Source organism: Cololabis saira, chromosome 16 (assembly GCF_033807715.1).
Source record: "Cololabis saira isolate AMF1-May2022 chromosome 16, fColSai1.1, whole genome shotgun sequence".
Lineage (NCBI taxonomy): Eukaryota > Metazoa > Chordata > Actinopteri > Beloniformes > Belonidae > Cololabis > Cololabis saira.
The window spans coordinates 15,996,623-16,022,007 of record NC_084602.1 but is presented as its reverse complement, the minus strand read 5'-3'; the positions used below and the strand labels follow the sequence as shown (position 1 = coordinate 16,022,007).

At 41.6% G+C, this 25,385-nt stretch overlaps 2 protein-coding genes across 5 annotated transcripts in view; one reads left to right on the top strand and one right to left on the bottom strand.

Annotated features, from left to right (window-relative positions):
- Positions 1 to 8,936, top strand: part of sptb (spectrin, beta, erythrocytic) — a 53,818-nt gene extending 44,882 nt beyond the window's left edge. Inside the window, exons 28-36 of one of the 2 annotated variants that reach the window (XM_061744305.1) lie at positions 199 to 337; positions 708 to 792; positions 2,262 to 2,458; positions 2,618 to 2,700; positions 3,162 to 3,225; positions 3,372 to 3,622; positions 4,513 to 4,686; positions 6,408 to 6,450; positions 6,736 to 8,936. In XM_061744305.1, the coding sequence (XP_061600289.1) occupies positions 199 to 337; positions 708 to 792; positions 2,262 to 2,458; positions 2,618 to 2,700; positions 3,162 to 3,225; positions 3,372 to 3,622; positions 4,513 to 4,686; positions 6,408 to 6,450; positions 6,736 to 6,930 (1,231 nt within the window). In that variant the 3' untranslated portion in view covers positions 6,931 to 8,936. The remainder of the gene's footprint in view (positions 1 to 198; positions 338 to 707; positions 793 to 2,261; positions 2,459 to 2,617; positions 2,701 to 3,161; positions 3,226 to 3,371; positions 3,623 to 4,512; positions 4,687 to 6,407; positions 6,451 to 6,735) is intronic. The other variant, XM_061744306.1, reaches the window with a different exon arrangement.
- A 98-nt stretch (positions 8,937 to 9,034) lies between these two features.
- LOC133462854 (synaptosomal-associated protein 23-like) lies at positions 9,035 to 25,162 on the bottom strand. 3 transcript variants are annotated; one of them, XM_061744309.1, is made up of 8 exons: positions 25,036 to 25,162; positions 18,050 to 18,149; positions 13,593 to 13,634; positions 13,361 to 13,409; positions 12,566 to 12,683; positions 11,635 to 11,814; positions 11,405 to 11,549; positions 9,035 to 10,523 (listed from the first exon to the last, which is right to left on the bottom strand). In XM_061744309.1, the coding sequence occupies exons 2-8, from the start codon at positions 18,104 to 18,106 to the stop codon at positions 10,461 to 10,463; spliced, it is 654 nt and encodes a 217-aa protein (XP_061600293.1). In that variant the 5' UTR covers positions 18,107 to 18,149; positions 25,036 to 25,162; the 3' UTR covers positions 9,035 to 10,460. The 3 variants fall into 3 exon arrangements, with proteins under 3 accessions (XP_061600293.1, XP_061600292.1, XP_061600291.1); XM_061744308.1 differs by lacking the exon at positions 25,036 to 25,162 and adding an exon at positions 24,863 to 25,017; XM_061744307.1 differs by lacking the exon at positions 25,036 to 25,162 and adding an exon at positions 22,455 to 22,492.
- Between the last annotated feature and the right edge of the window lie 223 nt (positions 25,163 to 25,385).

Sequence of the window (25,385 nt, the reverse complement as noted above, 5' to 3'; positions counted from 1 at the left end):
GCAATTTTTAAAACCCCCAGCTCACAAAAAAACTGTTTTGTTTTAGTGTGACGCAGTTTTCATAAAGCTGATGATGTAATTATACTTTGATGAGATAACAGATGTTCAAGACTAGTTTCCTTTGCAGGGCTGGGTCTTTACCAGGATATGTACCGGTACCTGTAGCTACTTCACACGTTTGCCTCTTCCTCTCGCCAGGGACGTGTCGTCCGTGGAGCTCCTGCAGAAGTACCACCAGGGGATCCGCTCGGAGGTCGAGGCCCGGGGAGCCAACTTCACCAGCTGCACGGACCTCGGCAAGTCCCTGCTGGCACGCAGGCACCGAGACTCCGCCGAGGTGAGGCCTGAGCGGCAAAGACAGCTTCTTTTCATCTTCAGCTCGGTCGCAAATTGCTGCTTTCATAAGATTTAATTACTTTTCCTGGACTGATTGTTCCAGTCTGGCACAATGGCGTCAGTTGGGTTGCCCCTGAAAGGAAAACGCCCCCCACACCCCCCGTCCAGGAAACTATAAAGCAAGCGCAAATTAGAAATGTAAAAGCCAAAAGAATTTAAATAAGCAATTGACCCCAGCCTGAACTCCATTTTTAGTAAATTACTTCACAAAGGTAATTCTTGGAGGATAATAGGCGGTCTTTGGGGGGGGGTCGGGTGAGTTGTTTAATATTGCTGATACGTAACTGCAACTGTATAAATGCTTGCGTCAGATCAAAGAGAAGCTGGAGCAGCTGATGGAGAAAAGGAAGGAAATGATGTTCAAGTGGGACGACAGATGGGACTGGCTCCGACTACGTGAGTAAAACTCAGCTTATCTTTTACTTCAGCCAAAAAATACACCCTGACCGTGAATTACGTGTACATTTTTACACAAAGATGCTGCTATATTTATGTCCATCAAGTGTTCAAAACATGAGCTCTATATCCAAAGGAAGGAAAAAAACCTCCAACCTCACATGATCCAATCTCAAATCTGTAGAACTGTTATTAATGTAAACATCCGCTGAGTTTAATTATCAAATCAAAGCTTGATAACATGATGACTGCTAAATTACACCGGAATGAAAAAGTGTGTCCTGACACCCTCTTTCCAATATCATCGATGCTGATGCTAACAGTGCTAATGCTGCTATCGTTAGTTTGGCGCTGCCACAGGAAAGAAGCTTTTTCATGACAGTCTGCACAATTTGCCGACGTAGCCAAACAACTGAAATTGGATTAAATATTTTCCTTTTTCCAAAAGTCTGGTAGATATTTCTGGTGTGCGCAGAGGCAAGTACAAACGAGGCTTTATGAAGGCATACGGTTCTTTAAACGAATACAAATTAAAACGTTACTGCTTTTATGAAAAAAAGGAAAAAAGGGGAAAAAGAAAGGAAAAAAAGGGGAGAAAAACCTAGAAAAAAGGACAAAAAATGGGAAAAAGGGAAAAAAAGCGGGAAGAAGGAAAATAGGAAAAGAGAAAAAAGGACAAAAATGGACAAAAGGGGAAAAGAGAAGGGAAGGGACAAAAATTGACAAAAAATGGGAAAAAGGAAATAAAGCGGGATAAAGCAAAAATGAAAAAAGGGAAAAAACAAGGGAACAATTGTCAAAAAAGGGAAAATTGGGAAAAAGCAAATAAAGTGGGAAAAAATGAAAAAAGGGACAAAAAGGAAAAAAAGGAGGGAAAAATTGACAAAAAATGGGAAAAAGGAAAAAAGCGGGAAAAAGAGTAAAAATGAAAAAGGGACAAAAAATGGGAAAAAAGGACAAAAGAATGGCAAAAAGGGAAAAAAAACTATTTCCCCAACCGCATCCCCCTCTCCCTTTATTCTTGGACTTCAGAAAACTGGCTCAAACTGGTTCTGAGAGCACACAAACCCAAACCACCCACATATCTCGGTGATACACTCTCAAGGTTTCTGAGAACACACACTGACACACATCAGCCACATACTTCTCCAGATAAGGGACGCTACCCTGCACACATCTCCCAGCATTAACACGTGCATGACTGGATGCTCATCGCATCACCTCGGGTACGCGGCCTCAACTATTCAATATGCCGTTATCAGATTACCAGGTTGATACGGTTTCTGCAGACGTTGGCGCTTTGTTGTCCTCCTGCTGCAGCATTTAATAAACTCACTCTGAGGATAACTCACGGACATGTTTTTTATTTTCTACTCCTCGTCCGACAGATTTCCCACCACAAATGTGCACCACAAAATCTCAAAAAACAAAACGTTAAGTTTTAAAAAACTGTGTTTGATTGTATCCAGTGCTGGAGGTGTGTCAGTTTGCCCGCGACGCCTCGGTGGCGGAGGCCTGGCTGGTCGCTCAGGAGCCCTACGTGACCAGCAAAGACCTGGGCCACACCGTGGACGAGGTGGAGAAGCTCCTCAAGAGGCACGAGGCCTTCGAGAAGTCCACCGCCACGTGGGAGGAGCGCTTTTCCGCGCTGGAGCGCCTCACTACGGTGAGGAAAATTCTCACACTGATGCCAATGTGAACCATTTCAGACCAAAGCTGCAGAAAAACGCCAGATGCTGCAACAACCTCAGACTCATTTTCTTAGTAGACGTTGGCATTAATGGATAACTGCAGGTTACTGACCTGGTTAACCGCTGTCTTGCAGCTGGAGCTGTTGGAGCTGAGGAAGCAGCAACAGGAGATGGAGCAGTTTATCAAAGATGAGCAGCGCTCATTTAAAGACAGCAGGTAACCCACAGGGTTCTCATGTATAATCACATGCACATTTTCCTCATTTCCCAGTGAATCCCAGTAAGTTGGCCTTGATTGTAGGAGCCTGGTGACACAGCATTTTATTAATCTGTAAACATATACATGTGTCTTTCTGCTGTAAAACAGATCCAAAAGGCGACATTATACAGAAACTAGGACTTTATTTTTCCAATGGCGAGGAGCAAGTTTTAGTCACTCTGATATGACAGGGTTACGTCTAAAAGGTTCAGATTTGCCAAGCATACTGTGACATCACAGACCCGAAACTTTAAACTCAATTTCGGGTCCTTAATTCAGGGCATTTTTCAGGGAGAGGTGCCAACGTGGGTTAAATTATCCTAATACATGTATGTCTCCTTTACGGGATGCATCCATGATAGTCTGAGTATAAACGTGAGGATGTACGTCGATGTTATAGCTGATTTTGGTCTTTTCAGGAGAGAAGATACAGGATTTGTAGAGGACTCTTCACAACTCCAAACTATCGAGGAACAAACTCTGGTCAGTGACTGTAGACGGCATTTAACTGAACTACTTGTCCCACTTGATCTAAGACAAATTGGCTCTGCATGTCAAGTAGAATAATTGTTTAACTAATCCGAGCCCTCTCTTGCGCTGACTTCTGCTTCCACATCTTCTGGCTCCAGTCCGGCGCTATGGAGCCCAGTTCAGGTCAGCAGGAAGCGACTGCTGCTGCCGAATCCACGGGGCCCGGGGTGTCAGAGATACGGGAGAGCGCCTCCCTGGAGCTGCCCTCCATCTCGGAAGTGGCTCCAACGGAGCCGGAGAGGGCCGCCACCATGCCGGCGGAGCCCCGCCGAACCCAGCCGGTGCTGCAGGAGGGCGTGCTGGGCCGTAAGCACGACGTGGAGGGCTCTGGGAAGAAAGCTTCAAACAGGTACGTGACTGAGCGCTGCCGCATCGGACGTACCATCTTCAACAACCACGGTGACAACGGGTCATCGCCTTACTGTGATTGCTCCGGTACGTTTCGTACCGGGGGAGGAGGGGAAAGGCTCTGAATGGGAGAGGTCAGCGACGAGGCGGCTCCGATGAGCGGGCTAGAAGAAAACGCGCCCTGGTTCATGGTCAAAATAAGAAAAATTGATAAAAACAAGTTTTTTTGTTATATGTGCATCTTTTTTTTTTAACCTTTATAGCTGTTTTGCGGTTTATAGCGGGAGTTAGAGTTGTTATAAACTTAAGCCTCATGATGGTGTATTAGAAATAACTTATTGAGTATTCATGTAGTCTGATGAATGATAAGTGACAGGTGAAAGCTTTATTAATAATAATTGCATGTGTATCTGGTTCGAAACCTTTGGTGTTTAAAAAGAAAGCAGTTTAAGCAGCACAAGGACATGCAGATATGTGACGCGTCAGCTTGTTTTCACACGTACCGCTCAAAAAAAAGCTAAAACAAGTTTAAAAAAAAAAGAAAAAGCAATTTTGTCCATAAACATACAAACGTCAGCCAAATCTAAATTTTAATTCTCATATAAAAGCTTAGTTTAGAAGATTATGCAAATTACTCGCCTGCCTTTTGTTGTTGTATCATTTTGTAATTACGATGCAAATAAATTAAATGCTGCGAGAAGTCAATTAAATGAAGAAAGAAAAAACTAGAAGGTTTTACTCTTCCCACGTTGTGTTACAGCGCCGCAGAGCTTCTGCTGATTAAAAAGAAATAGCTTTTATAGATTTGTACTCTTAATCTGGTTTTAATGGAGCGGTGTTGCTGGTTAGACCGGACTGATGTTGATCCCCCCGGCTCTTCCTGCTGCTCAGGTCGTGGAACAACCTGTACTGCGTGCTGAAGCCGGGTCAGCTGTCGGCCTACAAGGACGCCAAAGGCTTCTCGCACGGAGTGACGTACCACGGCGAGGACCCCCTGTCCCTCGGCAACGCCAGCTGGGAGATCCTCAGCAACTACAAGAAGAAGAAGCATGTCGCCAAGCTGCGGTGAGAACCCCACCCATCTCTTTTATTGGACTCTTTTTCAGGGAAGGGGCTTTCAAACGCTATGATTGTCCAGGTGATTTATTATTGAAGAGTGAAGTAGACTTTAAAGCTCTGGTTGACACTATGTTGGTGGGAACGTACCCACTGTCCCTCTTTCAACACCAATCTGACATCAACGCCACTGAAAGCAGCTAAAGTGATGACGCCTGAGTCACAAGCAGCTGTCACTCATAAAACCACGCCCCCCAATATTCATACATTTGTTGTTCAGTTTAATTTTACCTGATACGGTTTAATCAATGGTCATAAATGTGAAATATCACCACAACCACGTACTGTACGAGCCAGGCTGTACATTTGTGTTTAGATGCTGCTTTGCAACTTTATTGTGTGTTAAGTGTACTGCTGACAACGAAAGTGAGTTTCCCCACTGAGGGAGAAAATAAAGGATTATCTTATCTTATCTTATCTTGTTGCAAAGCCCCCTAGTGGTCATTAAAGGAACAGCAGCTGCAGGCACATCGCAACGGCGTTCAGATTTCAACACTAAATTTACAGGACTTGCATCGTTTCGACGGGAAATGAGGAAAGTAAATAGGTAAAACTGCCGAGGCAAAAATTTCAAATTAATATCTTCAAATGTTAATGGCTTGATAAAAAAAGTAACAAACTTTTAGCTTTTTACTTGAAAAGATCTTCATTAATTACTTAGGCCCCCTGTGTCATCAGGAAGCATCAGCCGCTCCAGGGTTGGATCTGCTCTCGCATCTTTATTTTATTTATTTATTTATTTATTTTTAATTGTATCGGCCACATTAGTTGACTGAAAATCTGGAAATGAAGATAAATTATACCCTCACAGCAAGCAAAGGTTATAGAGATATCAAACAAACAACATTCACTTGACGCTCAGGTTGACATGAGAAGAGGTGTGCAGACTGGTCCTCGCTGGGAGATTCATCACAAATTGGAGACGGATGAAGTTAGAATGGGTAAAACAACGGAAACGTGGTGAAAAAAAATAGAGAAAGGAGCATTTGATGAAAGCAACACTTGACAACTGTAAAATATGGAGGTAGAAACCTTTTACTTGCGTGGAAAGCTGCACTCATTCCAGAAAATATCAGAACAGTGGACACAGGCCGTAAAGTCTGTCAAGAAAGTCAATAAAAAAAATAAGGGTAGTAACATTGATTCAAAGCAGAAAAGAAAACTTAAATTAAATACTGAACCGTTTGGAAAAAGCCATTCCTCCTCTGACAAGCAAGACAATTTAAAGCTCTCAGACTTTTGCATTGAAAAGCATCCGAAAGGATTATTGGAATGACATTTAAAGGAAGAGACTCTTACGAATTGTTAAAACAGACATTTTTTAACGATAGGACTGGGAACCAAGGGTGTGGACGCCCCACCAGCTGCGAAAGGAGAGATTACCAAGAGTGCTCACGTTTAATCTCTGATTACTGCATTTAACCCCCAAAAAATACATCCATAAACAATTCAAGATGTCTTTATTTTAAGAGGACTCTGGTTCACTCGTGTACACACAGGACCAAATAAAAAAATCCTGTGCTATCTTAAAGGTAGGGTATGCAATTTCTAACTCTGAACTTTAGCGAATATTTTCCTGCGTAAACAGGAAACAACAGCAGCATGTTTTGGTTTCATTTATCGTTATAAAAGCACTTATTTCGACTTTCCTTTCCTTTTCCCGTCCACAGCCTCGGAGATGGAAGTGAATATTTGTTCCAGTGTAAAGATGAGGTAAGTGTTTGGCCGCTGCTAAATAACATTACATTAACAGAAAGGATGGTTTATTCTTTTCTGAACTGGCATCCGCTAACTTAGCGAAATATGAATACATGCCGTTCCTCCCAGAGACCTCACAAACACCTCATTAAAATGATTTGACCTCTGCCGTTTGTTCAATTGAGCAAATAAAGTACAAAAACAGGAAGTGCATGCACGCACCGCCCTCCTCCGGGTGCTGAACCTCGCCGTCCAAGCCGGAGCGGCCCGCGTTTATTGCTTTTCACCGTGTGATTGCAGGAAGAGCTCCAGAGTTGGAGCCAGGCCATGGAGAAGGCCCTGCGTTCCCCGGCAGCGGAGGAGGCGGCGTCGGGGCCCTCGGGGGCCAAAGCCCTCAGCCTGCCCGCTCCCTCCTCCACGACCGGCCCGCCCGAGCCCAGCTCCGCCAAGAAAGACGAGAAGAAGATGTTCAGCCGCTTCGCCAAGAAGAAGTGAACGTGGCGGGGAGGGGAGGTTGCCTAGGCAACCAGGAAGGAGAGAAAGTAGTATTTGTGTACAATGAGTCAGAGCGAGCTTTTTAAATCACTAGATTTTTTATATTATTTTGTGAGAATTACTTAAAACTATTGTAGTTTAGGCTGAAGCCATCACTATTTGCCTGTATTTAAGCCGATGTATTATTACAAGAGGTCCTTTTATTCTTTGTGTTCTTTTTAACAAATGCCCAAATTTAAAGGATTATATTAAAAGCACAGGAATGCCCCTTTCACACTCAACCAAAGAATGTTTGTAAGACTTTGTTCTCGTCAATTTACCTGCAGTTTTCTGCTTCAGTAAGGCATGCTTCGATATAGGCCGGACGGTACCGTCATCAATCTGCCTTATCAAATGGTTGTGAACTGTAATACTGTGCTGTTTGAGTTTGGAGCGTTAACTGCTATTTATAGACCCGGAGTGAACCGAATCATGTTTGACTGAAGCTTTGTACATGCCGTGTAAAGATTTGGTGATGAGTAAAAGGTTACCAGGGTGCTGTACGGTACAAACACACACACATTCAAGTGTAACTGCAGCTGCAGGCTAAGCCGAGGTCCGTACGAGCAGTCATGTGACGACACAACCAGCCAGTCTTGGGTCCACTCAGGCTGTACTCTGAGCTGATTCCTTTAAAATATACTCGACACTTGTGTATTAAGTTTCATATCTATTCCTTTACTTACACAGGAAATCCAGACGTATATAGAAAATGCATGAAGTGAAGTTTTACATTAGTTTGATACGGTGCTACAGAAACTTCAAGCCACACCAACTTGACATGCCTTATTTTGTTTGGTAGCGACACAAACGCTGGGAGCATGCAAATATCTGAGGGACATTTCACAGAGACGGAGCAGAAACTGGGTTTCTGGATTGCGGGACACAGAGAGCAGACACCTTTGGGGCCAATCTGGACTACTTCTGGCACAGTTACGGCCCTGGGAAACGCTTACGTGGGTCAGACGCATCCAACGGCACGTGAATTGGGTCCAACTTGGGTTTAGGTTTGTGTTGTTCGGGCCAGATGCGACAGTCTCGTTGTGAGCTCTGAACTGGACCACGTCCGGCGTTTGTGCAGCTTTTGACTTTGATTGACAGGCACTTCTGTCAGTCAAAGTCGAAGGCAGGCCAAATGTTCTTTGTTATCTGGGATCATTTCTACTGAAATGTAACGAGGGGGACATAAAGTGGGACATATTTTGACCCCAAGGCCCCCCAATCTGTCTTCTTAATAGACGTATTATGCTATCGGCCAAAGCTGAAAGCGTGCTTATCCGTTTTTCTAAAGATGCACAACAGGCCCCGGGTCCTCGAGGGGCCGCCGTCCAGCACGTCCCAGATGTTGATCCCTGGCCGACGACGACCTTTGAACCAGGTGAAGCAGGTGTGCTGCAGCATGGAAACATCTGAAACATGCAGGACGGCGGCCCTCGGGGTCTGGAGTTCACCAGATATGCAGTCTGGACCAACTGAATCCAGCGGGACTCGGACCGCCGTGTCGCCTCGGCCTGAAGAGCCAACACTCCAACTCAGGTTACCTCAGGGACGCAAAGAAAACATCCTGGAAAACTACATTTGAGATTTAGGGTACAACAGGAACTCCATCTTTCTGGATGCGTCTGATCCACCGGGTCAGCAAAGGCCCCGTTCAGCATCCGTCTGGGTCATTTCCATTCATAAACCTAAATACCAAATCTGTGTCGGTACCAGAGGAAGTCCAGTTTTTGTTCCCAACACGCCTCCAACATGGTTTGACAGACTTGCATCGTGTCTTTCCCTTTACACCTCCACCTCTTCCCCCGTTGCCATTTCTGTTCAGTGGTTTTTAAATCTGCATTTTGTACTCTCTAGCCATGTAAAATATTAAAAAGATTTAAAAAAAATAAAAAAAAGGTTGGTGGGAAGCATAAATATACATTTTGAAGAAATAAAACGTAAAATGAATACCCTGAGACCACGTAAGCTTGGGTTTATTCATTCACATCATCCTGGATTTCATGTCCACAATCATCATCGTTGTGTTTAAAAGTTTAGAAAAAAAAAAAAGAAAAGTGCATTTAAATGAGTTTCAGAACAGATTTATTGAGCAAAAGCAATTTAACAGAGGCAGATATACTTTCTCTTACAATATTCGTCATTTAACCAAGCTCAGATAAGCTGAACACGTTCAAGACAGACAAAAACAAGTGTTGTATTTACATTCCAGTGGTGATTTGTTACACACAGATTTAAGGACAAGAAGGAGCTTGAGGGTGAGACGTCTGAGCTGACCAGAGAGAGAGAGATGCTTACACCCTCCATAGATGTTTCCCTGCAGCGGAGGATGCAAATAAATCCAATGAGCCGGCAGATGCAAACCGGTAATACCTCCTGCATATTAGTATTACTTTATCAGCAGCCAATTTAACTCAGCTCGTGCCTGGACAGCCCCGCCAGGACGTAGTCAGCTTCTGCGCTTCCCCCTTAACCAGACTTCATTTACATACTGGGTACGTCTGCGCCTCTCGCTGCCAGCAGTTATTCCTCAACTTTGACAAAAACAAATAATTCTCGGTAATCATTTTGACGGGGGGGAAACAAGGACAAATTCCCAGAGAAGATGCAGGAGGATTCTTTAGCGGCACAACGGCTGTTACAACACAACCTTAAAGGTTCCTGAACCATCGTCTGCCCAAACTCAAAACTTAAATCTGCCATCAGCCTTTATTAACCAGAAACTTAAGACAGGATGAAATTAGAAGGCAACAGGTAATCAATAAAAACTGTTTGTATTCATATTTACATCAAAATGTGCAGTCAGAGTGAAAGAGCACGTTAACATGATGCATCGTTTATTTCCAGGATTGCTGTTATTTTTACATTTTAAGCATCTCAACCTCATGAGCCTGAATTAGTCAAATACACATTAAAACTGCAGTCGTTCAAGACGAGGGGGTTCGAACGACGTCACTCAGAAAGTGTAACATCTGAAATGGCAAAAACGTCACAGGAACGAAGCGTTAAGACGAAGACGGCTTCATTCACAGGTCGTTCCCACTTCACGGATAATTAAATAGGCACGTCATTTCAAAATAATAGATACAATTAACTTAATTACACATCAAGCCTGGGATACGGGGGATGGGCGGCCTCGTCCGCATCGCGGCACGCCCACAGTTCACGGCTCTCTACGTGAAGAGGAAGGAAGACGGAGGCACAGATGGAGAACGTTTTTCCCTCGCTCGCATCATGATATGATGTCACGGCTGATTGGCAGGTCACCTGATACCTTTACAGGCGCTGCTTGGGTGTGAGGCGGCGGATGAATTCAACATTTCTGTACACCTTTTTAGCGCAGTAAGGAAAAAAAAAAAACATCTCCGGGGCAGGATTTGTTCAAGAGTGTGTCTGTGTGTGTGTCTGTGTGTGTGTGAGTATACAGTGTGCATGTACATGACAGAAGAGGCCCAGAGCTGACGGGTCGAAGCGGCAGAAGCATGATCCCTGGCTTATTTGAGCAGCTTGTTGGCTCTCTGGTTTGCTTCGTCAATGCGTGCTTTGTTCATCTCCGCCTGAAGGGAAAAAGAAACAGGTTGTTCTTTTTAATTGAAGCGTTTCCTTGAAGTTGGCTGCCAACCAGTTTTTAAATTAATTTACACTTAAAATAATCCCACAGCAGTTTTCTTGTGATCAAGTCCATATTTTCCCTGGACACAGTCCTGAACACAGACTCTTCAGACCCAACACTGTTAGGAACTCGTTGACCTTGAGCCCCAGGAGCAGCTATTATGATACTTCCACCGCCGTGCCTCGGCATTTAAACATGCGTCCTGGACCAAGTGGTCTTGTACGTTAAAAGGGTAAAAGGGTCTGAATATTCTTTAAAAGCATTTACAAGATGTGTTAGATCTCATCTATTAAAAATTGTAACAGTTTTGTACAAGGGCACCTTTGAAATAAAATAAAGCCTCTTTTGTACATAGTTCTAAAAAAGAAAACTATGCTTTGACAAAGTTTAAAATTAAGCAAAGTGGTGAGGAATTCATTTAAATTCCAAGTCCCTGAACCAAGAAATGTGTTAATCCCTCAAGTACTTTGAATAAATTCCCTTCTTGATGAAAGTTCTGCAAAGCGGGTGTTTGCAGTGTTGAACTTGTAAAGTTTTTACTGGCCTTTTTCTGCCGACTCACCACCGACAATAATGTTATATTGATATAGTCAGGTCTCCACTTGTCAACAATATGCTCTAAAGTAATGCTAGAAAGAGAAAAAAGGTCCAGAAGCGACAACAACAAAAGTATTTCACAAGTATTAGAGGGAAGAGAGTAAAGTTGAACTGATCAGGATTTTTTGAGAGAGATGATTATGAGTAAGTGTGTTTCACTTATAAAGGCTCCTCTGTGACCAGTAAAGTGTCTCTAATGATGCGACAGGTCGTTAGCCTCAGACTCACCTTATCGTTGATCCTGTCGATGTGATAGTTGTGGTTGTCTATTTCTTTCCCCATGTCCACAGCCATGTTTTTCAGGTTGCCGATGATGCTCCCCACCACCTCCAGATTGTCCTCCATTTCATCCTCGCGAGCATCGTTGGTTATCCTGAACAACACATGCAAAGTAAACTTCTGTCCACGCGTCAACATACGAGACATTTGTAGACCGAAACCAGGACTCAGGATCCCACCTCTTGATGTACTGGCCCGAGCCGCCGCCGCCGCCCGCGTTCACCTGCGCAGCCTGACCGTTGCGAACAGCTGACGGCTGACTGGAGATGACCTTTGACCCGCTGCCGTTGCCCTCGGGCTCGGTTCCTCCCGCGGCCCAGGTGCGCTTGTAACGAGAGTCGTTCTCGATCGATGAGACCCTGCAAGAAGAACGAGGATTTATTTTTTAAAACTGTAGTTCATTTATATTGGAGAGAAAACAACACCATGCAAGTAACTTTAAAGATTAATAACTATTCTTTTAAGACAATAAAAAAAAAGAGATGAGAACAAAACATTGCCTACCTCATGTCTTGATAATAAAAGTATCTTCCCCAAAGTGAAGGCATTTTGGAAAGATTTTATTTTATGTTTAGAATCAAATATAATCTTATATTTAACATCAACTGATGATTATGTTTTACATCTACACAACAAACAGAAGAACCAAACACGCCTTTGACAAGCAACTCTACATTAGACGGCGAGTGGCTCTGATCTATGACCAGAGACGACAGTGAAGCGGCAGCAGCTCTTGTTTTGTTGATGGAAAAACACCCCGACTGGCCGGAGACGTCTGAGGACGTGTTTGAGGACGCGTGAAGCAACAGCTTCTGAACCACAGAAGAAACTGGTTTCAGTGTTCTGCAGTTCTGTGATCCCACTTTAATTGGTTCTTGTTTGAATGAAATTCTTCTGGCCTCTGAATTCTGGAGCGTTTGTAGTCGAAACGAACGAAACAGAGGACAATTCAAAGAGCTTGACATTTGCTTTAAGGGTTCAAAACTGGAATGAAGTAGAAACCCTTTACCATCCACTGCTGCACACAATCATGTCGCCACTGGACACTGAAAGTCCGACTAGGAGTGAGTGAGCCTGGTGCGTCTGAAGCGCTACGGCGCGGCGTCGTACCTGTCGCAGGGACACACGCAGAGGCCGCAGCACTTGGACAGGTCAGTCAGGTGTTTCTCAGCCTGCCTCATGTCCTGGTTGATCTGGTCCATGCCCTCATCCACGCGCCTCAGCTGCTCTGAAGTACACACACAAGCACACACACGCTTTTTAAAAACAGCTGTAAAACTTTACAAAGGGGTCAGGTCATTTTTTTCAAAATAGAAGTTGAGTTTTGCTTCCGATAGAAACGTGTCTGACCTACGAGACCATCCTGCCCCATGCACGAACGAACCAACGATGCAGCCGGTTACAAACTGGTAGAACCTGATTTTACGTCAAACATGGTGCAGTTCCTGAGACCGTCCAGCAGCCGTCCTGAACTACGCTGTTGACGTGACGTGGTTCAACTTGAACTCCTGAACTCACCAACCTCATTTCCCTCTTTTTTGGCAGTGAGTCACGTCATGTTTCAAGGTCTTGATGCTTTATTCACAAGCACCTCGATGGATTCCACCCAATTAGTCTTATGCAGTTTTATTTCGCTTCATCTTCAGTATTTGTTCATTTCTGTCAAATATAATTTTAGTGGATATCAATGAATCTTCTGTATCTTAACTAAGTTACGGCAGTAAGAATCTCAAAAGATAAAACAAAAATATTGCAGCTACTCAAATTCAAATGATTTTAAAATCAATAGTCACACTGATGCCTGCTCAATTTCAGTTTTAATAAACGATGCATGAAAAATAAATGAATCAGGACCCCTGGAGGTGTGCAAGTTGTAATTCAACTAGTGGGAGCAGCCACTTTTACCTCCTTGTTGGTCCAGCATCACCATGGTGTTGACGCCAGTCTGCTTGCTCTAAAAACACAAAAAACTATTTCAGGGCCACAGGCTGGAAAATAAAATCAGGACACTTGAACTTGAATTCAGGAAAGCTTACTACAGAACATCTTTTGTACTGAAACCATCATTAATGGTTCAAATTTGACATTTTGTCACGTCAATGGAAAAAAAAAATAAAAAAAAGTGCCACAGTCTCACCTCCTCTGCCATCTGTACCATCCTCCGAGTGCTTTCCAGCGACTACACGGGGTGGGGGGAAAGAAGTGTTAAAGAATAATTAAAAGTGACGGCACAATTTGCACAGAGAACAAATGAACAAAAGGAGAAAAAAAGAATTACTGATCTGGAGTGCAGTTGCATCTCTGAAATTTCCTCTGGGAACGTATTGATGCAATTGTAGTGTTGGGTTGTTATTAGTTTCTAATCTCTCAGACGTAACTTAAGATCTTTCCCATAAAATGAAAATGGATGCGAACATTAATTTTTCAGACGGCATTCTGTAACTTGAATTCCCAGCAGCCCGCAGACTAAATGAGTCCGGCTGAACTAAATGAGTGGATTTCTCTCCTCTTAATGTTTTATTTGCTGTGTAGCAGCTTTCTTCTGGGGGGAGCTTAAGCTGATTTTGATTGATGGACTCAAGAACCAGTGGATTTTAACAAATGAGCCAATTAGCGTGAATGTGGCCTAAAGAGAGACAAACGGACGCATCAGAAGGGGGAAATTAGGGACATTCAGGAAAAGTTTGAGAAAATGAAAAGATGCAGGAAGCTAAAACTATTAACATTTGTAAAACATGAGAGAAGAAGCAGATATAAAATTGAAATGTTAGCACGGCTCCTGCCTGGTCATCACAAACGGTAATCTGTGAGTCTAAAGTTAAACAGACTTCACTTGTTCCAGCTTATTTAAATTGTCTCATTGTTTCTGACCTCAGGGGCTTATTTGCTTTAATTTTGGATTGTTGATGAGACAAAAGAGTTTGTTTTATTTCCTCTTTAGTCAAATTTGTCTCTGGGAAATTTTAAACAAACTCAAAGGTAACAAATCAATTTACGTATTGAAATAGTCATTAGCTGCAGTCCCCCCCTGTGTTCATTATGCTCATGTTATTTCTTTTGGTGCAGCAAAAAAAATACAAAAAATACAATATTTATATGATGATGTGACAACTCAAATATTTGGAATGGGCTTTTTTTTAATCCACTTTATTTGTCCAATTATCCTGTCAACTCAAACAATGAAAGTCTTGCCAAGACATCAAATACAGCCACAAGCTGCATAGAAATGTCTAATCCTGTCATCATTATATAACTGACGTCTTGAAACAACACTGCCAATAAACTTTACAAGAGAAGCACTTGCATACTTTATTCTTTTATGTGCTCTCATTTAATTACTAACATTGTCTTCTTTCCCCCTTTCCCATCTTGCTTACAGCTTTAAATCATATACACACACACCACATAAAAGTCTGTGTAAAACAGAGAAACTGACTGTCAAAGTTTCCATCGTAATGAATTCTGAGTTATGGAGCTGTGAATGACAGTTAAATATTTCCACGGTGAGATATTCAAGCTGACTCAGGCTGAAAATGAACTAAAACTTTGTCTCAGACTGTATAAAAAAAAAAAAAAGAAGGGAAAATGTAACTCCAAATTAAATGTATTTGCCAGTGCGAGAAGTTTCGGCTGAAGTTTCTGACAATGATCGACTTTAATGTGCTTGGAAGACGCCCCACTTTGCGATGCCTAGTCTTGTGAACACACGACAAACTCCACACCTGTCTGAATACTCCTGGATCAGGTGAGATGGATGAGCCTCACAACAGTCAGTCAATTAAAAACGTGGCAGACAAAAACAAATGCACACACAGAGAAGAGGGGAAAGAAAAGGAAGTGATGACGGCAAGCTGGAATGCAGTGAGTTCAGGTGAATTATGTGCTTGTTTTCCTCTCAATAGCAAACGCTACATGGAGGGAAGAGGATCCTGAGGAGGGAAGCGAAAGGAAAGTCCGGGCAAGATTTTACTGTTGCCATCACTAATGAACAGGTAACGACAGAATGTGAGCAGCAGATTGTTCATTCTGTGTGGCGTTTGCTCTGAACACATTCATTAGGGAAACAGGCAAACACCGACTGAGGCGTGGGGACGTGTGGAGCTCAGCCAGGTTTCCGTTGAATCAGCCAACATCACCAGCGTGGACGAACATCAGATTATATAAACAACAGAAACTTTGGACTTGATATTGATGGTCCTGGTCAGATTTTCCAGATTGTGGAGATGCAGACAGTTATGTGGCATTTTTATCACTAGTTTGGGACGAGTTAACCGCAAAAACAAAGTGAGAAGATGCACGTGGGGTTGAATAAGAGACATTGATGATGTGCGCAAGACACGTTATGGCAGCAATATACCAGGATTATTGGAAAGCATCAGACAGCTTATAAACTTGGCGCCTTGTGGTTTTTTCTTCCCCCACCCCCCCTCCACCTCATGTTTGATAGTCTTATTATGCACTTTGACGTCCTGATACATTGCCGGCCGTGGTCCGAGTGTCTCGGGGTGAGTGGTTACCCAGAGCAAGAGTGGTAAGCAGAGATAGCAGAGGACCCTCCCATGACCCTGTCCTTTGTCTGACGTCCTAAATCAACGGGGCAGCCGCAGCAGAAGGAAGAAGAAGAAAAAGGAACAAGGAAAATTGCAGGTTAAGTCAGAAAGCAGAGAAACACACAGACGGGTGAAAGTGTTAAACCAAAAGACATTTAGTACGGTCAAAAATTACACAAAATTTAGTACGGTCAAAAATGACACAAAAGGGTGAGTTTGTGCAGTTGCAGGTCCAGCTGGAGTAAGTCAATTAGCCTCAGTCTGAATCAGCTGGCTGATCATATGACGCCCTTGAGTGCTGATTAAACAATTATCTCCAAGATAATAAAACCGATAATGTTGACAACACTCAATCTGTGAAAAGCACAGAAGGGTGAGGAGACTGTCTGACTAAATTAAGCGTAAAGACTCACACAGCTCCTATCAAGCACATCTTTATAAACACACGCTTGCCATCCAACTGATCAGCCAGGGTCATGATTCAATATTATTGTGATAGTTTTTCCTACGCATGCCTCTAAATATCTGTTCTACAGCGAGGTTATGGCTAAAGTGGTCTTGTTATAATAATCACTGCTTTCCTTTATTCTACCAGGCAAAGCAGAATTCAAACATTTCAATTCTGTGGTGGATCAGTAACAATTAATATAATTGATTGTGATTTGGACATAAAAAGAACAGTTTCACATTCTTAGTTAGATCATAATTAGATTGCTTGGTGAGAGTTAAATGAGATAATTAACATCCCTGTAATGTCTTGACGCCGATTGCGAAGCGGCATCCGGTCTGCAATTAGGTGAGATCGCTTTTGTTTGGACAGATGCGACAAAAAAATTAAAATGTGCTCATCTGCACGTGTCGGCGGCTGGTGGATGGTTTCAATCTTTAGACGGAGCCAGACTGCTTCTAATATTTATCCACAGGGTTCCTAAAAATGTCCTCCACGTGACATATCGTCAGCTCTTTCTGTGTTTGTTTTTTGGATGGTTTCCATTTGAAAATCTGGTTATGATGAAAAACAAGTCACTGGTGCTTGTTTGTGGATGACTATGTCTGCCAAGGATGTTGTGTGGTTGGTACAGTTAAAAACCGTCTGGACGGATTAGTGTGACACATTTCCTGAGATGTGAGGCGTTGGCGAAATTAGAAACGTTTAACTTTTGATGCCCGAAATAAGATCTGGATCCAGGAGTTCTTTAATCAGCCTCAGCATTTTCAGCTTTAGAATATGTGCTGTCTATCCATTTCATAAATCAGCGTTGAGACTTTGCCTCAAGCTGGCAGGTCTCTCGTAAAGGAAACTCCAAAGTTGAAAGCTTTCAAAATCAGAAAAAAAAACAACCAATATCTTTGATTCTTATAAATGTTGGACGTCTTATTGGTGATGTACACAGAGTTGTCTTCATTGCGTTTTCAGATGACTTATTGCCTCTTAAACAAAACAAAACAATTAATGTGATGGGATGAATTACGTCTATAATAACATTTTGAACAAGATATTTTATAAACATAGCGTGTAATTCAATCGTAATTCGTCTATGACAAAAAAACATTTCTGGGTGAAATTCAGTGAAACCAGTTTAGTCAGAGAGGAGCGTGACGACAGAAAGGAGAGAGAGAAAGAGACGGTTCTGTGTAAGGTAGGGCTGGGCGATTTTGGACAAAAATAAAATCCAGATTTTTCTCTCTGAAAACCCGATTTTCGATTTCGATTTCGATTTTTTTGGTAAAACTACAAAAGACTATGGAATAAATTGTTTAAAATATTTTATCTTTATTTTTAAAGAAAAATAGCAAACACATTTCCCTATTGGGAATGAAGTGCAATTGAAAGATACTGTAAATCCTCCTTGAGTTTAGTAAAGTGACAACATTTACAATTTTCTTGACCAAAGATGACTAGACGAGCTCTGTCTGTAATGCAGCCTGCTGCAAAAAAGGAAAATCGATTTTCCGATTTACCTTTTTTAACATCGATTTTGATTAATAAATCCGATTTAGATTTAAAATCGATTAATCGCACAGCCCTAGTGTAAGGCGGTACCTCATCGGTCACTTGGTTGGCCCTGTACGCCATCTGCTCCACGGTCATGTCGTCCATGTTGGCGGCTCCTCCCGCAGCACCGAGCTCAATGTTCTGAGGCCTAAAAAAGAGAGTTAACAGGTCACTGATCAATATCCCACCGGAGTCCATCAATATTCATAAAGCAAGCCTTATCGGAGGAAAAACTGCAAACCCAACAGTTTCTACAATGATTGGAATTTCACCGTTATTATTTTGATAAGTAAATATTTCTCATATCAGCCGACATGTTTTATTAAAACTGTACAGCCTGAGAGATCTTTGTTTTTAATTTTTAAAAAACATATTCACAGTGAAAAGATGTGAGCACGCATTACTTTACACTTCTGAAAGGCAAATTTCACACGGCCAGCGGTAGCGTTACGCTGCGATCCCGGCTCTCAGGTAAACAACAATAATTTAATACTCAACCCTTATTTCAAAATAGTTTGCCCAAACAACTTTGTATAATACAATAGATGAATAAAGGCAGAGCGTAGAGTAAAATAGAAGATTAGAAAAGCCTCCAAGAGAAGTCTGAGACTCATAACAGAAGTCATTACTGCTGCACAACTCTTAAACAGGGAAACACATTAAAGTTGAAGTATTACAGAAAGTTTTTAGAGAATGCAAAGCTTAAATCTCATCTCTTCTCCTGGAGGAGCATTTGGATGCAGCTTACCAGGTTTAGGGGTGTAAAGTTAATAAAAACACTTTCTTTCAGCGAGGGAGTAGAAACGACAGCCTTGAGAGATAAATCTGCCGTTAGACTTGATGTTAGAAACGCACAAATAAACAAAATATTACGTCTTACTTGAGTTTATAAACATGCATTCAACTCATTGGTTCCATTGAGCCGAGGAAGTTGATCACAGTAGATGATTGTAGGGTTATAGAAAGTATTTATTATTGTCTGTTGTGAACAAAAAGGGGAAACAACATGCAATTTTAAGAGTATAACTTTTGAGACTAAAGGTTTCTTTATGGACTTTTTTGTGACATTTTTGACACCAATATGAAGCTAACTGAATTTAATCAGATAGAGATTAGAATAGCTCCTTAATATATATGTATACATAAAAAAAAAAAAGGCAGATAATGTGAAATTAAAATGTAAATCAAGTCCAGCTTTGGCTCTTCAGCGAGAGCTAAGGAAGTGTTACTGTGGATTACACAATCTCTATAAACCCAGTAAAGCTGGAGACCTTCGTCACCAGCAGTTTAACTGCGCTTGACTTTTGCCTGCTGATCACATCAGGACACATCCGGACACACCGACTCAGCGGCTGACAGCTCCATGCAGGTTCTTTGTTTAGCACAGTCACGTCACGATCTCGGCAACAGCGAGGCACGCGTGACGACGCGTCACCAAGGAGCTGCAGACCACGACAATCAACTGCAGTTGGTCACTGCCAGACACTGGTTACAAAAAAACCAACATATATCCTTTGTTTTAGCACTGCCAAAACCTTACGCCCTATTCGCACGGGACGGGTGTAATCTGGGGACCTGCAGTAATTTGTAATTGTTTCTGAAGACGTCTGTGATAGTAATCCAGTGTGAATGCACCTCGTCTGTCCTTTATAAAGTAAAAATCCCCCCACACATGACCTTACTCTCTATTGCAGCAAACACAAAGGTCAAGGGATCATTTTAATCCCGTGCAAATGTGTATGTATGTATATATATAAATAAATAAATAAATATACACACATACACATATTTATTAATTCATTCTAGTTGTCTTTTCTTTCTTTTTCCTGGAAAAAATTATAGCAGCTGCCGTAGATATAGTACTGTTATACAATTATATGATATTTTTGGTGAATAAAAATAGAGAAATTAGTCAGCATCAAGCTTCACAGGGACCAGGCGAAAAAAAAGCGAAAATTTAAATCTGGCTGCAAGCTCAACGCCTGGTTTGAAGCCTTTAGGCGACAACAAAAGCTCTGGGATCGTTCACCGTTCAGTTTACCGTTACCATAGCAACTTACAATCATAGGCCTTTGTTATATTAGGGTTTTGTCACCTGTTCAAATGTGACATGCCGTTGCTGAAGTCCAAATGTGGTGTGTGATCAGTTCCTTCCAACTCTAGATTCAAAGTGTATGTGGATTAAATGGTTCTAGTCCCACAAAATGCAAGAGGTTGATGAATATTGCAAATAATAGTAAAACACAGACTTCACTTAACCTGTGCAAATGAAAAACAGACATTGGGGTTGAATTTTTGGATTACTGCGGGTCTCCAGATAACATCAGTCCTGTGCAAATAGGGCATTAGCTCATCATAAGCAAAGAATTAAGCCTGTTTCTTATAAGACATCGAGACCGTCTCGTCAAGTAAAAGAATGCCATCCGTTTTAAACTAATTTCCAGCCAAATGTTTTTAGATAAGAAAATCCAGGAAACAGCTTTATTCTTTTACTTCCTCTCCTGTCAAGTTCGCTTTCCTTTAAGGTTCAAGGGACATTTTCCTGTTTTGCAAATAACCCCTGGACTTTAGGCTCCCTGTCAAAAAATCTACACTGGCTAAACATCCAGAGGGACAAAAATAAATAAGAGGACAAGGAAAAAGGAAAGTCTACTTGGCAGACATGACCATGATTTAATGTTGTTGACTGTGCATTTGTTTTTGGTTGGAGAAAAGTGCACATGAGTCACACAAGCTTGGCTGCTTTTTTCCCTTTTTAACATATTTCTGCACTTGGAAATATTCAAATAGATGTAGATCAACGTATTACTGTTGCTCTCCTAAAAGCAGAAAGAAGAACAGGTGAACATGTCAGTCGGGCTGTCACAACAAGATTTGGTCTGGTCCTTCTGGTCGGACGCAGAGAAAACTGTCCCTGGACGCCGTTGGACAGAGAAACAACCAGAGAAACAAAGCATGTGACACAGGCCGAGGGGCAACCTGCCTGTATCAACAATAAAAAGACATCAATATGGCATGAGGTGGAGTTAACACTGGTGAATGACTGTAGTCAGTGTTGCAGTAAGATGTGATTGATATTATTGATAGTATTATTAGCAATTCTGCAGCCATCTCAGTTCTTTTGAATTGCAGCTCTCGGGTGCTCCTATTGTGATTGATTTGGTCTGTTCTGTACTGATGGAAAAGGCTCTGAAAAGGAGCCTATTTCATTATAAAGATTTTCTTTGTTAAGTAAATGATTATGGATGGCCAGGCAATACTAAATCACCTGCAATTGGCATGAGGTGCTGAAACGGGGCGATTGACATGTACTAAAAAGACTCATATCCCACCCAACTTGTCTTCTCTGTTCTGTATATTTTAGAGTTTAATTTTAAGATTTTGTCCATTTTTACAAGCGAGCCCCCGTCTTATATCATGGATCTCTTTTACATCTTAGTTCTTCGGGAAAGGATGCTTATATGTGCAACAGTCTTGGGTTAAGATAAAGGTGATAGAGCTCTTTTTAGTCCCAGCTCCATGCCTGTGGAAACAATTACCATCTGATAGGAACATTTTTTAAATCATTAGTAAAAACTCACTTTTATTCCCTGGCCTTCCTAGTTCACAAATCCTCTTTTGCTCTTTGATTAGAGTTGTTTTAACATTTTGTGTTATATACTCTGTGCAGCACTTAAAAGCTGTAAATGTCCTCTATGCATAAATATGTCTTAGCTACTTTGATATTTTATTTGCAATCAAGATTTTCTGTGTGTTTTTTTCCCGCTTCATTTTATAGCACAGTTAGTTTTAGTCTTTTGTGATCACCTATTTGATGTAAATCCAACAAACCGCCCCTCTTATGTTCAAACCAAAGTGTTTCCACAGAGATGCTGTGGGGATTTTGGCTTTATAGCTAAATCCACGTCGTAAATATAAGCAGATGCTCAGTTGAAAAGACCCTCATAAGAAAACAGTCTGGCCTTTGGATAAATAAATTTAAAAAGAAACAACACAGATATCCATAAAGCACAGAGCAACAGGGAAGTGATGATTAAAATATGACATTTTTGTTTCATTCAGCTGATTATATGCAGGAGAGTGAAGAAGATTCAGATAATTATGGATGAAATAATCAGTCAGCTAAAAAAAAAACTGCAACCAAGCAATCATGTTGGGCATAAAAGTCAATACTCTAGGATAACCTTTAGTAAATCAGACCTTTCTATAGCAACATAGTGATTAATCCTCATTTCTCCAGATACAAAGTCACATTTATGCCAAATATTGACTTTGCATTTGATACTAAAACTAAGCTTTTGTGCATACGTCTTGTAATCACTCATTCAGCCTTCACGATAGGACCGGCCCTGCATCACATGTTGGTTGGTACTATGTTTTTACTCCACACTTGACGCAGCAAAAAATGAAAAGTACATGAGTAGTAATGATTTAAAAAGCCTTCAGGACATACCTATTCATGCTGTAAACTCCTCACACCATCAACGCAAGTGACCAACAAAACAACCAGAACAGGGAAATGCATTTCTGGTTCTTCTACCCAAACCGGTTCCTCAAGATCTTATTCTGCAGCAAAAAAGGGTGACGTCTTTTCTTGTCCTGGCCCCTTCATATCCTTGTTCTTGATCTATTCTTAACATTTAAACATTGTGGCTGTTAATTTTGAGGGGTTTATTTCCACCCTTTTCCCCTTTGCAACCTATTTTTAACAAGCACAAAGCTGCTTCTACAGGTGTGAGTGCCTCATACCTACATGTGGGCAGAAGCAGACGACAATTACACCATGGTGTACAGTCACAACCTAAACCCAGCACTTTTATTCTTTGGTTCATAGATAGGGTTGCCAACCGTGCCTTGAAAAACTGAATCGTCCCTTATTTATAAACTAAAGTACGCGTCCCGTATTGAGCTGAAAAGGGACACACTTTGTCCCATATTACTGTGAGAGTCAAAAAATAGTCATAAAATGCCAATGGAAAATGGCATTGAGGTGTTGAGTTCATAAGTTATTTTTTTCTGTTTTACTACAACTGTAGCTACAGTCATGACCTTTGAGGCACAAATATGTTTACAAGTTTTCTACAGACTTTCTGTTTGTACTTTTGTTATTGCACTAAAAATGTGCACTATTACAGAAGGGATGTTCTGCTTTCTTTATAATTTTAAGTTAAGTAGGGCAGGTTTCTGTTTAAGAAAGATACTTAATTTATTCGGTTCATTTTGTTATTTTGTATTAAAGTGAATGTGTTCATGGCATTCAAAAATATGCATCTAATTCAATTCGGGTTTGAGTCAAATAGTTAAAAAAAATCGTTTCACTCACAAAAAAAGAGGCTAAAAAAATTCACCACGCCAGGAAGGGTGAAGGCTGCCGATGAGGTGTCCCTTATTTATTTTTCAGGGAGTTGGCAACCCTATTTAGTCCATGGGCCAGAGCCCAAAATGTCACTTGTCAGTACCACTCAAAGTGACAAAACTTGCTTATGATTTTTGGAAAGATCTATGTCTATAGATTATATTTTGGTACGATAACCCTTCCTGAGTGGCAGCTGTATCATAGTTATCAGCTCATGAAGTTACACACCCCCTTCAGAAAATTACATTTTAGATGCTGCTGCATGTCCTGGTTTAGACTCATGTACAGGATATCTGTCAATGTTTCACAATATTGTCTTTGGTATCATTTTAAAGGGGACCTTTTAAGCATTCATTCAAGCTAAGATGTGATACTTTTCCTGAATCCTTATGGTCCTGTGAGTATTCCAGTTTTTGTATTTTGTCTCTGTTGTTCCTAGAACTCCATTATTTACTGAAATGTCTGTTAAAAACCCAGAAATGTTCTGGTGCTCTGATGATGGAGAATGGACAGGTTGTTTAACTTAAATGTTTTTAAGTTGACTCATTTTGTCTCTGAAGCCTGGATAAAGCGTCAGGATTGTTTATATGTTTAATTGGTACAGGGTCTGTTGTCTGGCTTTCATTTGCTTTATGTTCCTTTTTTTGGTGTCTTGTAAGCCCACTCGGGCTGGGCACTTCCTGTGCATGACACGTAAATAAAAACTTCAATCAATCAATAAAATCCTAGATGACACAGGGCTAAAAGATAGTATATAATTTAGGCGAAAATTGTGTAAATGTGTGTTGTTTATAGTTTAAAGAGCTGCAGTGACCTTTATGTTGGTCAGAAAGATTCACATCTTAGCTTGAATGAATGTTTAAAATGATACCAAAGACAATATTGTGAAACATTGACAGATATCCTGTACATGAGTCTAAACCAAGATATGCATCAGCATCTAAAATGTAATTTTCTGAACTTCATGAGCTGATAACTATGATCCAGCTGCCAGTTAGGGAGGCTTATCATACCAGAATATCATCTACAGACATACTGTAGATATTTTCAAAAATCCTAAGCAAGTTTTGTCACCTTGGTCTGGCCCTAGGTCGTAAGGCTGATTTATGGTTCCGCGTTACACCGACGCAGAACCTACGCAGTAAGTTACGCGTCGCTGCGTAACCTACGGCGTAGGCTCTGCGTCGATTTAACGCAGAACCATAAATCAGCCTTAATTCATAGATGAGGATCCCAGAGATGTTTTGGAGGAAAGTGCGACACAAGGCCGATCATTTCCTGACTACCTGCTCGAGTCTCAGGTAGGTGGACCTGAACGGAGGTTCAGGTCCACGATCACCTGGAATACAGGTGACTGTAACTCAATGAAAAAGTCCCGTCCGGACCCAGGAAGTCCCCCCCACCTCCCAGAAATAAATAAATAAATAAAACTTTCAAACTCCCAGAAACACCTGCAGAGTTAAAGTCCCCCCCCCCCCCCAATAAGTGAATAAAGGCGGTCTTACATGGCTGGAAGGTTGTGATCAGGTATCGATCCGGACCGGGGCAACTTGTCACCCGAGCTAGCGTGCTAGCCGGGCTGCTAGTTCCGCTTCTGTCTACCAACTCACTAACTAACTCCTAAACTACGCCCAGGACCCGGTGTGGAGCGATATTGATCGAGGGAAACAGCACTCACCTGTGTTTTGCCGTGATAAAGCAGCTCCTTGTGACGGAATGTGAGTGAAATTCCTCCAGAGAGAAGTGAAGTGTGGCGGCCGCTGCCTTCACGGGTCGTCGGAAAAACCGCGCCCCCTTCAATGAATACTATTTCAAGGTTTTATGTAGTCTTTTTTAAAGATTAAAATCAGGCTTAAGATAATATGGAGATTAATATACACAAAAATACTTATGAAAGTAAGTTGTTTTTATATTTTTGTGGAGTTCAACAGATTATTAAAGACTTGTAAATGACTTACAGGAGGGTGGTTCTGAAAAACATAACGACCCCAAACTGCACAGATGCAGCCAGTGATAATTGTGCTTCTG